Below are 12,799 nucleotides of genomic sequence, written 5' to 3' on the forward strand. Positions count from 1 at the left end.
CAACAAGGCATTCAGCTTTGGCACCTATTTCTGAGCCCTCCTCACCATTTTCAAAAGTAATGTTAAATATAGCTATAGTATAAAGCTGGTGTAACTCCAGTATCTTCTTCCTTTCCAATTATTTTTCTTATGCTTGGAAATAGGCAAATCCACCTATGTCACTACATTAGATACAAAGGCTAGCACTTAAGATTTCTTAAAAACAATCACTTTGACTTTGGAAAATTGATTTTAAAACATACGAAGAAATACTAAACATAAATTTATAAAGCAGGAATTCATACCTTTAAACATCAACAAGAATGAGCTTATTTGGAGAGCAATAAAGCTTTTTTTTTTTTTTAAAGGATATACTGACTAGCTGTAGGTAAATTCATCTCTTTCCCTGATTGGTTGCTTAGATCATCCAGGCTCAGTGCCTCGCAGCTTTGCAGATTTTGTCGTACACCTCTGGAAATGCATCCTTGCAATGCATTTGCTCCCTCAGCTTGTGGTACAACGAACCATCAAACATATCCCAGAACTCCTCACGGGTCATATAGCAATCAGCATACAGCATCTGGAAACTGGAGAGGAAAACAAAGAAAAGGGAAAAAAAAAGAGAACAGAGATTCAGTATTAATTGCGCCACAAGATTTGAAATAGAGTATTAAAAAAAAATTCAGGACAAGCTATGAAGAGCAAATATTCAACAAAAAACCCCCATCAAAAATGCTTTTTAAAAACAGGGAAATAGAATTGCTTACATGGATTACACTGGGACACTCAGCCAATTATATTTTGTGGATTTATCATTACCATGATCTCTTTTCCAAGAGGAAATAACATGTAATGGTGAAAACAGCAGAATACTGCTACAGTCATTTTGGTGAAGGGGAAGATGGGAAAAGAAAGAAATTAAAGTAACTGCTGCTTTTAAAATATGGTTCAGAACACTACTTTAGCCATCAACGTATTGATACTTTCATTGGTTTTGCTACTACAAAGCGAAAAGGAGAAGGACTAAAAAACATGTATAAAACAGTGGTTCATGTTTAGACATCCTAACCATGTGCAGCCGAATCTTCTCACAACTTGTATTCTAACAACTTGTGTTCACAGAAATAAGTCTAGAGAGAACTTCAAAAGTTCCACCAAATCAAGAGTCTGGCCCCTTGCATCGAAAACTACACATAACCTAAATTGTCCCTGACAAATACTTTCCTAACTGCTTTTCAAAGCCTACTTTCCTTTTTCTTCCATTCAAAACCTTTTAACTCCAGCTTCAAAAAAAAGGAAGTATTTTTTCTTCATGCTTTCTTATGACCCATGGAGGTACAGTCATGGTGTCTTGTATTAGCCTGCATTACAAAATGCATTCAGGGCAGATGTAGCAATATGTTCTTTGACTTTTTACAGTTTCTTTGAACTGGACATGCAGACTGTAACTGGGAAAGCAAAAGCTTGCCAAATCAGACCAGGCCAAGAAGGTAAATTTATAGTGTAAATGAAGCACAGTGTGACAAAGGTCCATTTAAAAAAAGAAACGAAATCCTTATTTAGCTGTGGACTCTTCCTTACTTTCATACTGTGCCCTCTAAAATGTAGCTAGCGTCAGAGTACAGCAGTAAAACACAAACGGTTATGTAAAAGCTCTATTGTTGTATGTGATTATGAAACTGTAAGATTAAGCATTTACCCATTGTCCATTTCCCAGTGACAGGTAGAGAAAAGACAAAACTTTGTTAGCAAAGAGCTTTAAATTAAAAGCTTAATTTCAAGTTAATTAAAAAAGATTAAAATTAACTTTCGGTTGCTTTGCTCTCTTGCAGAGCACTTATTGCAGCTAAAAGTTGTTTCCACTCTCCAAATCCTCTCGAAGCAGACTCACCATTGTTACTCAGCCACATGGGACATAATCAGTGTTAGACTGAGAAGTAGGTCAAAATAGAAATGTGGACAAATTATACTGATGGTGTAAAAATACTGTGTGGTTGTTTTTTGTTCCTGAGAAACAAGCCAGTAACTGCTTCTCCACTGACACTACTACAGCAAATCAGGCTGGCATGAGTCTGTGACAGATGGTGGGCACATACCTCATGCCTACTGTGGTCCTATGTAATAAAAATTGGGGCAGGGAAAAGGAAGCTATGGAAGCACAAGTTGTGAGAGAGAGAAGACTCCCGCCACCGCACAGGGACTGCAGGGAAGAGTCAAGGCTGACATCCCTGCGCAAGGACACACCAGCGCAAGGACGGGGCAGAGCTGCAGCATGACGCTGCAAGGACCGCAGGGAGCAGAACAGTCCCAAGGGCAGGCAGGGAAGCTGTCCAAACTTCAACAGCCTGTGGGATTCCTGGAGGGACTGCGGCCATCTGTGGCCAACACAGCACTTGCTCTGCCCCTGCTCTGAACCGGCCTGCAACAAGTCAGCCTCAGCGTGCAAGCTCAGTGGCTGCCTTTCCGAGGGCTGGGCTAGCCAGCCTTGCTGAGAGCGGCCACCGACCCATACTAACGCCGCTTCCGGACAGCAACTGGTTTCCGCACAGTCAGTACAGACCTGCTGAGGTCTTTCTGCACCTGGGTGCATGGATGTATTTTGTTGCAGCAGAGACTCTACTCCCAGAGCAGCCTGGAGCTGAAAGGATGCACATGTGACCTGAAGCTACCCAGCTCCCAAATACACTGCAAGAACTTCAGCCAGTGCGCTTGTTTTTTTGGTTGGTTTTGCCATCAAATAATGAAAGTGAAATCATAACATCAAAATTAGTAATTAAAATTAGTTTTCAATTATTACGGTTGTTAAATTATTGCAATATTAAAGTGCTGTGGGATTAAGTAACTGTGATTAAACCACATGGGTGTAAATTATACGACATTATTACTATTCTAAGGAGTGGGATCCTTACCCATGCACACTTCTTACAAACTTTTCCATTTGCCTCATTGAAGCCCTGGCTTCAAATTGTTTCCTTTTGGGCTCTCCATATGCTCCTATATCCACGTAGAGTTCTGCTTCATCCCCTTTTGGGTGGACCATACCAGGATTATTGGGCAATATGAAAGGACATAACCAAAGAGGGTACACCTGCAGAGGTAAGAAAAGTTTATTACTTACTTTTAACAAAACAATCCTTTAAGCTATCTCTTAATAAAGGTGACAAAAGGAAGAGTTAAGAGTACTTCTTCCCAATTTGGGATCGAAACTTATACAGCTCTTCCTTTCCAATTGTCTTGCTGTCGTTCTCAGCTGCACTTTCTAATGACCATAACACAAATAGATGAGATGCTCAAAATATGTGCTGTGTCCTCCTAGAGTTACATCTCCTCCCCCTTAAATATTTGAAATGAAAAAAAAAAAAAACCACCATCCCTGATCCCAAAGCAACAACTGAATACACATTCTGAGTAAACAGAGAACGAAGAGTTTTCTTTCCCAGGTCAGTCCAAAATTGAAATTGCCAAGTTTGTACTTCTTACACTAACTAAAATAAATTCAGAAATGAAAGCAAGAAAGGGAAATTAATTCCCACAGTTGAAGTTTAGTGAGACTGCCAGTCATTTTAGGTGAAAGAAAAATCAGTCCAAGTGATAAAATCTTTTAGAAGTGTTGGCTTTCTACTAAAGTTTGAATCTCACTTTTTTTAATTCTTTTTTTCAGAAAGCTGTGTTCATTTCTTCTGCAGCCTTGCATCACAGACTTGCAAAGCACAGTAGTCCCCAGGACACAATAATGACCTTTTACACAAGCAGATTATTATATCTTAAGATCAACAGTCACAGTTCTTATTACACACAGTCCAAGATTTGCTGCATTTTAAAACCACGTGTTCTTACGTTAAGGTCAACATGGAAGGTTTGGATAGATTTTTCAAGGCTCTTCATTGGCACCAACATGTCCTGTACAACATGGTGTTGCTCGTACAGCTTTCGAATAGCTTCTCCTTGGGTGAGTTTTAACAAAGAGATTTTTGGAGGAACCATCCAGCCAAACAGGTAACGGAAAACTGGGTTATTGCCAAAAGGAATGATATCCTTTAAAGAGGAAAGAAAAAAAGTTTGACTTAAGAATGTGTAAGTGAACCAAAAGACAATACTTCAGAATCCTCAGAGCAATATTAAGCGAGATTTTCAATAAATTTAACTGCTGATACTTTTGTTAAACCATAATACAAATATGAACATGTACGAGAGGCCTGGACTGACCTTAGCAACACAGCCCTGCCCTAAGCCTCCTCTAGTTACAACGATTGATTTTCAGCCATGTGAATCACAACATACTCAGCCCCAAATACTTTCAGAGCATGAAGTTCAGAGAACAGTAGGCTATTACCTTAAAACAGCTAAGGAAGGAGCGTTTAAGAAGCTAAACTTACAGAACTTTTGCAAGAATAAACACATACAAGATCAAGTCTTAAACCAACTTTAAAGCTGTAAAATTTTAAGTACTTCTGGCACAGCCAACTCCTGTTTAACTTCTCCAGGAGCTGAAACGATCCAGTATCTCACTCCAGAGATTCAAAATGTAGCAATGGGAATCTTTCAGAACACCAAATAAAGTTTTGTGTAAGTGCACATCACAACAAATACACTTACGAAATTCAAAGTAATGACCTTACTGTATAATCAGTATTCTGAGTTTAAGCAGAGCAAGTTTTCAGCCATAATTTCACATTTGTGGTTTTTTCCACTGTCTGCCTTTGGAAATCACTTAGTAGCTATAAAGGCTTAACACTGAAATATGTACTTACGGTCTAAATTCAGAATAGCACTAAAATAGAAATTAGGAGGTTATGATATATTAGAAATAAGTTATATATATAAGAAGTGCCTTTGGATTTGTTTTGCCCAAATGCAGGACTTTCAAACTTGCCATAAACTTCACTGTTTTTTTCTGCCATGAAAGACAGAAGTGTTGCCAAGGGGAAGAAGGAAAATTGTACCTACACTGGGAAAGAGCAGAGTACCTTCCTGTAAATGTTATTTTAGTTTTGGAACCAATCTTACTTGGAGCTCCCAGAAGATGCTGCGTGTATGTCTATGATAATAATGTCTTGAGGGAATGTATTCTGTTCCAGTCCTGCCAGCTTTCAAATACTTCTCCACATGCTTAAAGAACCACGGCTTGTAGTAGTTGCCAATTCTGTTTATCTACAAGAAAACATGCATTCATTAGCAAACACCAACACACCTAACAGTTACACCTTACTAGACAACATTAAGTATGTCCCCAAATTCCTTCACCTTGAAGAATCCGTGTTATACCCTCTGTGACAGTTTGAATGAGACTGTCAAAAGAGATCTAAGGAGCCTTCATTTCTCCACATGCATGGCTCCTTCTTACCTTTCTTGCCATTAAGGTTTAATTTAAATAAGGCTTGCTAAGGCTTGCCTGTTACAAGTTAATTAAGAGACCATGAATGTGACAGAACTGGATTCCTAAAATACCGATCTCTCAAGCCATCATTAATCCAAATTCTCATTATGGCAGAGGAGAAACATGCAGGTTGAGGGATGCAATGAACAGTTAGCATGTCCCTTGTGTAAATGCCCCTGATGTGTTTTACCAATATTAACTGTATTAAAAGCTTGTTGGGAAAAGAGTTACTCTGGATAACAGCAGTTTAAAACAGCATTGCTCTTTAAATGAGAACAGATACTTCTCTTCCTCCTTAGGTACTGCAATGAAAAGGCTGTAGACTTAAATTATTTGCTAGAATAATGTAATCAGTGGGTCATTTCTTATCAGTTGAAGAGATTTAAAGTACAGACTCTGTTGTAGTAACAAAGAGCTGTAATTTAAAATATTCTGGACAGATCTAACTTTTAATCCCATGTTAAGAGATTGTTCCAATCTTATAATGATTCTGGTTTTATATTGGCATATAGTACAGCTTCAGTTAAACTCTGGGGGTATTTTTTTTTCTTTGTGAGTAACTTCCCTTTAGTTACCTTGCTTTGTTCCGCTTCATCAGTCAAGACTCCTGTCATGATGACTGCTTCTTCCAAAGAATACACAAGTCCTTCCACAAAACTATTCTCCTTTTTCTTAGATTCTTCAGTAAACTTTTCACAAATCTTCTGCAGTCCTCTCACAGGCTCATAATGTATTTTGACATATTTCTTGGCAGGAATCATTTTTATCTCTGCTGCAACCAGGAAACCCAGAGTACCACAAGACCAAGGCACTGCATAAAATAGGTCTGAATTTTCAGTCTGCAAAAAGTATGTCATACTAAATCATACATCCATACCGATAACTGTCAATGACATTGTAAATGATAGCAAAATAACATTTTGGCTTACTGGTGAACATCTCACAAGGCTTCCATCAGCAAGAACAAGTTCATAGGCCACGCAGGTATGTTGAAAAAGTCCATAGATATGGGATGAAGACTCAATGCCAGTTCCCATGATCAGGCCACCTTATCAAGAAAGCACATAACAAATTAAATGAAACACACTCCAAAATGAAGGTGGTTTACGAGAACAATATCCCACTTTTAAGCTCTGGGCATGGCTTTTAAGACTACAGAAAAAACAAAAAAGAAAAAAAGAAGTGCTTATATTTTTTTATATATATATATAAAAGACCACATAAAGACCACAACAGAACATAAGGTTCAACAGAATACTTCAGGAACCTTTAAAATAATGCAACATGCTACTGCATAAGAACCTAATGAAAATGCAGCAAAATCAGTGAGTCTCTTGTCATCGCAACGAGCCTTACCTACTGTAAGATCATCAAGCTCTGGTACCACAGGAATAGTCCAGCCCATGGGATTCAGGTGTGCAGTCAACTGGCCCATGGTCACCAAAGGTTCCACACGAACAACCTACAAAGCAAAAAAACCCAATTCCCCCCACCAAACATAAATTAAGTGTTCAGCATTAATGATGACAAAATATGGCTAACTGGATTGTACTTCCATCTGTTATCAGAATTCAGAGACTTACTTTCCTAGGAGCACTACTAAAAATAGTTGAAACTGTTTAGTGATTCCTCCTCTGCCTCAACATCTTGTTGCTCAGTCCCCAAAACCATAAATCAATCTGGTCTTTTAGACTTCAGCAGATAAAATTAAGCAATTCCATATGCTGTTTTTTGGATAGAATGATCCAAGCACACACTGTAAAACCTGAAATTTGGTGGGTCTACTGCTACAAAAATCCTTTGTTCTTTATAGAACCTAATCTATTCTTCAGCTACAAATACAGTAAAAAAACTGTAAACTTTATTACTATGAAAGCTTTGTGATGAATTTGTTACCTGTCTTTCACTGTCCACTTCCAGAACATCCATTAAGTTGATCATGATGTTCTTGTGAATCTTCTTATACTTTCCAACACGAAGTGATACAGTCAACCAGCCGGGCCGGCCAGTGCACATGTATCTTTTGCTGCCTTCATTTTTCCATTCCCGAACCTGCAAGAGGTAACAACGGAATTGACGCTGTAAGGCATACACATGTTGTCAATAACATATACCAGAAACACTTTTCCCTTGCTGTGACAAAGCGTTCAGAAATATTATTATTCCTCTACACACATGTTACCTGCAAGTAACGCAGCCTGGATGTCTCTACATTGAGTAGCGACGCTTTGGAAGTCTCTCTACAGACCTCTGAACTTCTAAATAAAATACCACCAAAGGGACCTAGTTATGCAGAAGAAGCCTTTCTAATACCCGCTAGCTTTTAGGTTTTTTTGGAGGTGGGATTCAGACAACTAGAATTAAAGTTTTAAAAATCCACAGGAAAACCTATACTCAAAGGGAGGTATTGTCACTGTCCTAAATAATGTCAGTTCCATGAAGGTTAATGAAACAATGCCTCCTCCTAAACACACCAAAAAATGGTCTGAGCCTGAAAACGAACGGGCAAAGAGAGAAAAGCTGAGATGGAAAATGTGTAAGCCATACACATGATCCACGAATTTTGCAAAGCCCCAGTGGTTAACATTTGGAGAACAAACATCAATTGTAGCATTTTCTTCAAAGCTCAACTGCTACTACAGCTGGTGATAAAAACCCCAACCCCAAACCCTCAAAGAATAACTCTGTGCACATTAATATCTGCGTGTATCTGCAATGAACGTGAGAGTCAAGGAAGTAGACGTGACATAATCACCATACATACTAGAGAACACAGAAACATTAGACATCTGCATTTCTGGGTGGAAGAAAAGTTTTGGCTCCCCTTCGATCATCTCTTGCAACTAACAATGCCAAGAAGCAAGATGTAAGTGTCATTAAAACACGGCATTAAGCCAACCATTCCAAGACCAGCATTTTCATGTTACACACGCGCACACGTACGTGCCTAAACCACGCCAGTGTGTGTACTGAGAGACTCACAGCGCACCTCTAAGGCTGTTACAATGACAGCAGCCAGACAGCCGCATCTGGACTCGCCAGCTGTTGACGCCACAACTTCACAGAGTCACAGAATCACTAAGGTTGGAAAAGACCTGTAAGATCATCAAGTCCAACCGTCACCCCAACCCCACCATGCCCACTAAACCATGTCCCACAGTGCCATGTCTACGTGCTTTTTGAACACCTCCAGGGATGGTGACTCCACCACCTCCCTGGGCAGCCTCTTCCAGTGCTTCACCACTCTCTCAGGAAAGGAATTTTTCCTAATATCCCGCCTGAACCTCCCCTGGCGCAACTCGAGGCCATTTCGAGAGGAGTCTCAGACGGGGGAAAAAAACCCCACAGGGGCAGAAACACCCGCTGGCCGTTATTCGTTTGCTATTTCCCTCCCCGGCTGCCGCAACCGGATTCAAGGCTGAGTTTTGCCGCGGCTCCGGAAGAACCGGGGCGGGGCGGGGGGGGGGAGCGCCTGGCCCCAGGCCCCGGGCAGCACCGGTGTGCACCGCCGCGGGGGCGCGGGCTGGCGAGGAGCGGGACGGGGGCCAGAGCCGCCCCCCGGGCCGGGGCCGGGGTGCGGGGGGGTCCGGCCGGGCCTCACCTGCGCCTGGATGTGGCGGACGCGCTGTGCGTGCTGCCGCGGGGCGCTGTGGAGGCGCCAGACGGCCCAGGCGCGCAGCTGGTAGTAGACGTCGAAGAGGATGGAGAGCGGCAGGAGGAAGAGGCAGACGAAGACCCAGCGGTGGTGCACCAGCACGGCCTCCAGCCCCCGGTGCCGCACCCACAGCAGCAGCAGCAGCAGCCCAGCGCCCAGCGACCACACCGGCGACATGGCGACCGCCGCCCGCACGCGCTCCCTCACGGCCGCCGCTCGCACGGCCGCCGCTCGCGCGCTCGCCGCCCGGCCCCGCCCCTCCCCCCGCGCGCCCGCGCCCCATTGGTCGTCGCCGGCCTCCGCCGAGAGGCGAGGGGAGGGGAGCGGCCAATGAGGGCGCTCCGGGGAGATCGGACCAGGCGCTGAGGCCGCCGATTGGCTGCGCGCGGCGCGCCCCGCTCTCCCCTCATCGCGGCGGCCGCCGGCCCCCGCCGTGGGGTGTCCCTCGCCGTGGGGCAGCGGTGGGCCGGGGAGAGCCCTGGCCAGGGCTGGTAGGGGGCCTGGGGCAGGGTCAGACCCCTGGCCGGGGCTGGGACGGGGCCCGAGGCAGGGTCAGACCCCCGGCCAGGGCTGGGGACGGGTCATGAGGCGGGGGACAGGGCCTGAGGCAGGAGCTGAAGGGGGCTGTGGGGCACGGGACAGGGCCTGGGGCAGAGGGCCCCCCCCCAGTCAGGGCTGAGGAGGGTATGGGGCTGGGGACAGGCCTTTGGCAGCTCTGTGGTGGGGGTCCTGTGGTGGCCAGTGTCCCTCAGGCAAGGGGCTCACCCTGGTGCCTTTGGATTTGGGGGGCGGGAGCAAAACACCTCTGCACACCCTCTTGGGCACGCTCATGATGTTGTTTTCGGTTCCAGTGAACCTGGCAGCGCACGTGTCTCCCACAGAAACTCAAAAGTGCCATGCAGTCCGCTTTCAAAAAGGAAGGAAGAAGGAGATACCCCCCCACAAAACACAGCTTGCTCTCTGAAACCATGGCAGCAAATTCCTCTCCTCTCATTCTCCACGATGGAACAGTGGGAGAGAAGGTATATAAAGTCTGCGAGGAAGATAAGGCACTTTTTAAAGATAAAAATCTGTGATGTCCCTCAAGAGGTGTGGTGTTCGAGAGGACAGTGGCAGAGGTGCCCCACAGGCAGTGGCTGCCCAGGAGATGCTGATGCAGCGCAGTGCTGTCAGGGACCCCGGAGTGGCACAGAGACCCTGCCGAGCACCTCAGAGAGGAACATGGTGTCAAGGTGTTTCATGAGGACGCTGCCACAGTGACATAGCACACTAACGTGTCAGATGGTGCCTCTTTGTCAGGGGGACAAATGGTCACCTTTGCCTTTAGCTGCCACAGGAGATACTCAGGAGCAGCGGACTGGGAGGGATCGCTGCATCAAGGTTCAAAGCTCAGCTATAGTAGGCAGCCACACCTTGTAGTCTCCTTTAGACAATTCACAGGCTTTGTTTTGAACCCAGTTCATTTTTTGTCCTGCTGCTTCTATCGAAAGACTGGTCTGAAACTTCCCTGCTCTGATATTTGAAAACGATCTCCTGATTTCTGGCCTAAATTTATTCACGGCCAAATTATATTTGTTGCACTTGTGCCTAGTCTGCCCACTAGCTCTTTTCCTTCTTACATCCAAGTTGATGTTATCTGCTTTTGTTTACCAATTTGTCTGCTGACTGGAATTATGCATGGAAAAGAAGTTTCTCGTGCCTTAAGAGAGGTTATTTTAACCTCTCCGAAGGAGCTGAATAATTATTCTTGATCTGCGTGTGATCAAGTGCAGGGCTTATTGGATAACAGCATCATTTATTCATAAGGGGATATTTATACCTTCAGTGTAAAAACTGTTTTGGAATTGTTTTTATGAAGACCCATTAAAAGTGTTTATGTTTTCCGTGTTCTGCTCTTGTTTTTGTAAGCAGCAAGAAGGGAGTAGGTGAGCTCAAAGATTGCAATGTGAAACTCTGCTTTAAAACAGAGGAGTGAATCACCATTAAGATTATGGTGAAATTGCCTGTGTACCTAGCGATGCCAAGCACAGAAAATACAGGAATCAGAAGGGGATGAGGGAAGGGGAGAGAGGTGTTTTTAAAGCTGATGTTTTTTAATCTTAGTTATTTTAGGTGTGAGCAAAACATCATCCAACAATCTACGTAGGCTTAGGAAAACATCATCTGTAAATCGGGTTTGAAAAGCTAAGATTCCCTTGGTATGTTCAGTAAGACTAAAATCCCTGGTCTCTTCAATTAAATTATAATTTTAAGTGTGTTTAAGCTGTTAGTGCTTCTTAAAAAAGCAGTCCTCTTCCCTTCCTCTCCTCCCTCCCGCTCCTGCCATCCCATCCGCCCACTCATGCTGTTCTGGGCACGCTGTGCAGTACAAATGCTTCTGCTGTCACTCAGTAAAACAGGTTGGGGAACTGATCTGCCTGAAGAATTGGACTGGTTTTTTGATCAATTTTTTTTCTGCCTGGATCAGGTCTCTAGTGGAGTTCACCCCATGGAGGCTTGTGTAAGTGGGTGCAGGGAGAAGAGCAGGGGCCTCTCACTGACCGTGCTGGAGCTACCCATCTCCGCAGTGAGAGCTCATCACAGATCGCCCTGCCGATACTGTGCAGGACTCCGTTCATTACCAAGCAGGATTTAGTAGTAACTATGCAAAGGCTTTTGGGCGAAGAAAGAATGAAAAGATGCAGCTGTTTGTCTAAGGAGACAGCTAAAAGGGACATGGATAAGAATGTACAGAGCATTCGAGCTGCAGACAAAAATAGGCTGAAGAATTCTGTCTCCCTAAGAAAAGTATCAAGCGGAACCAAAGAAAGGCATTGAAAAGCATTAGAAAGCCCTTTTTTTCACGCAAGCTCTCATAGCCCTGGTACTGACTGCCACAGAGCTGCTGTTGAGTGGTACCAGGATGTCGAAAGGACGGGCATTTTAATAGTAATAGTTATGAAAACTAATCAAGAATTTTGGGAAGGCTGCAAGCCTTCTTAATTCAATAGACAAAGCAGCCCAGGGTTACCAGGGGTTAGGGGTACATTTCCCTAATCACCTACCTTCAGCTTTCCTGCACGTTTGCTTGGCAAAGAGCTGGTACTGTCAGAAATGCGAGGTGGTTTCAGAGGGTTCGAGGGATGTGGTGTTCAAACTGCTGTGTGAGAAGCTCCCTCTACTGAGAAAACCAAAGTATATTCGGTCGCCCTGAAGGAAAAGCCCGTTGGGGGACGCAGGTCGGAGTGGGGCTTTCTGTGTGACACTGGCAGGTTGACACATGTTGTTCCGGGTATGGGCCGAACAAATCTTGAGAGCTTTCGTACATCCAGTAATTGAAGGCAAATGTCAAGTTTCAGCTTGAGGGCTTTAAGGAAAAAAATACAGGGGAATATCATCAGCTGTTATGATATCAGAACAACTGCCAGAGTATTCCAGAGGGATGACACATCCTTATGTATTATCCCTGAAAAAAAAGTCGCTTTGTGGCACAGTGAGATTTAAAGCCAGCCTGGTCTGGGGAATGCTCTGTGCCTTTCTCAGGGGGAGCAGGGCTGTATCGAGCAGGAGAAGCACGCACCCCAGCTAACACCTGACAGCCACGTGCTGGGATTGGGGTAAATTTCCAAGGAACGTGAGGAAGGGTGGCCAAAGACTGCTAAATCCTTTTGATAGTGTAAACCTGAATGGAAAATAGCTGGTGTGACAGTCCTACCTGTCTGAAGAGCAGGGACTTAGGAACTGGAGTGGCTCCGTGTGACCTTTCTCCACCTGGATGCCCGTTTGTGAGGCCCAGGAGATTTCAAAAG

The 12,799-nt window shown here is 44.1% G+C and overlaps 1 protein-coding gene across 1 annotated transcript; it reads right to left on the reverse strand.

Moving 5' to 3' along the window:
• Nucleotides 1-284: 284 nt before the first annotated feature.
• On the reverse strand, nt 285-9,188 carry DHCR24 (24-dehydrocholesterol reductase). Its single transcript, XM_059822001.1, has 9 exons — nt 8,958-9,188; nt 7,253-7,408; nt 6,713-6,818; nt 6,286-6,404; nt 5,932-6,195; nt 4,987-5,130; nt 3,817-4,014; nt 2,889-3,067; nt 285-566 (listed from the first exon to the last, which is right to left on the reverse strand). The coding sequence occupies exons 1-9, from the start codon at nt 9,186-9,188 to the stop codon at nt 413-415; spliced, it is 1,551 nt and encodes a 516-aa protein (XP_059677984.1). The 3' UTR covers nt 285-412.
• Between the last annotated feature and the right edge of the window lie 3,611 nt (nt 9,189-12,799).

This window comes from Gavia stellata, chromosome 10 (genome assembly GCF_030936135.1).
Source record: "Gavia stellata isolate bGavSte3 chromosome 10, bGavSte3.hap2, whole genome shotgun sequence".
Lineage (NCBI taxonomy): Eukaryota > Metazoa > Chordata > Aves > Gaviiformes > Gaviidae > Gavia > Gavia stellata.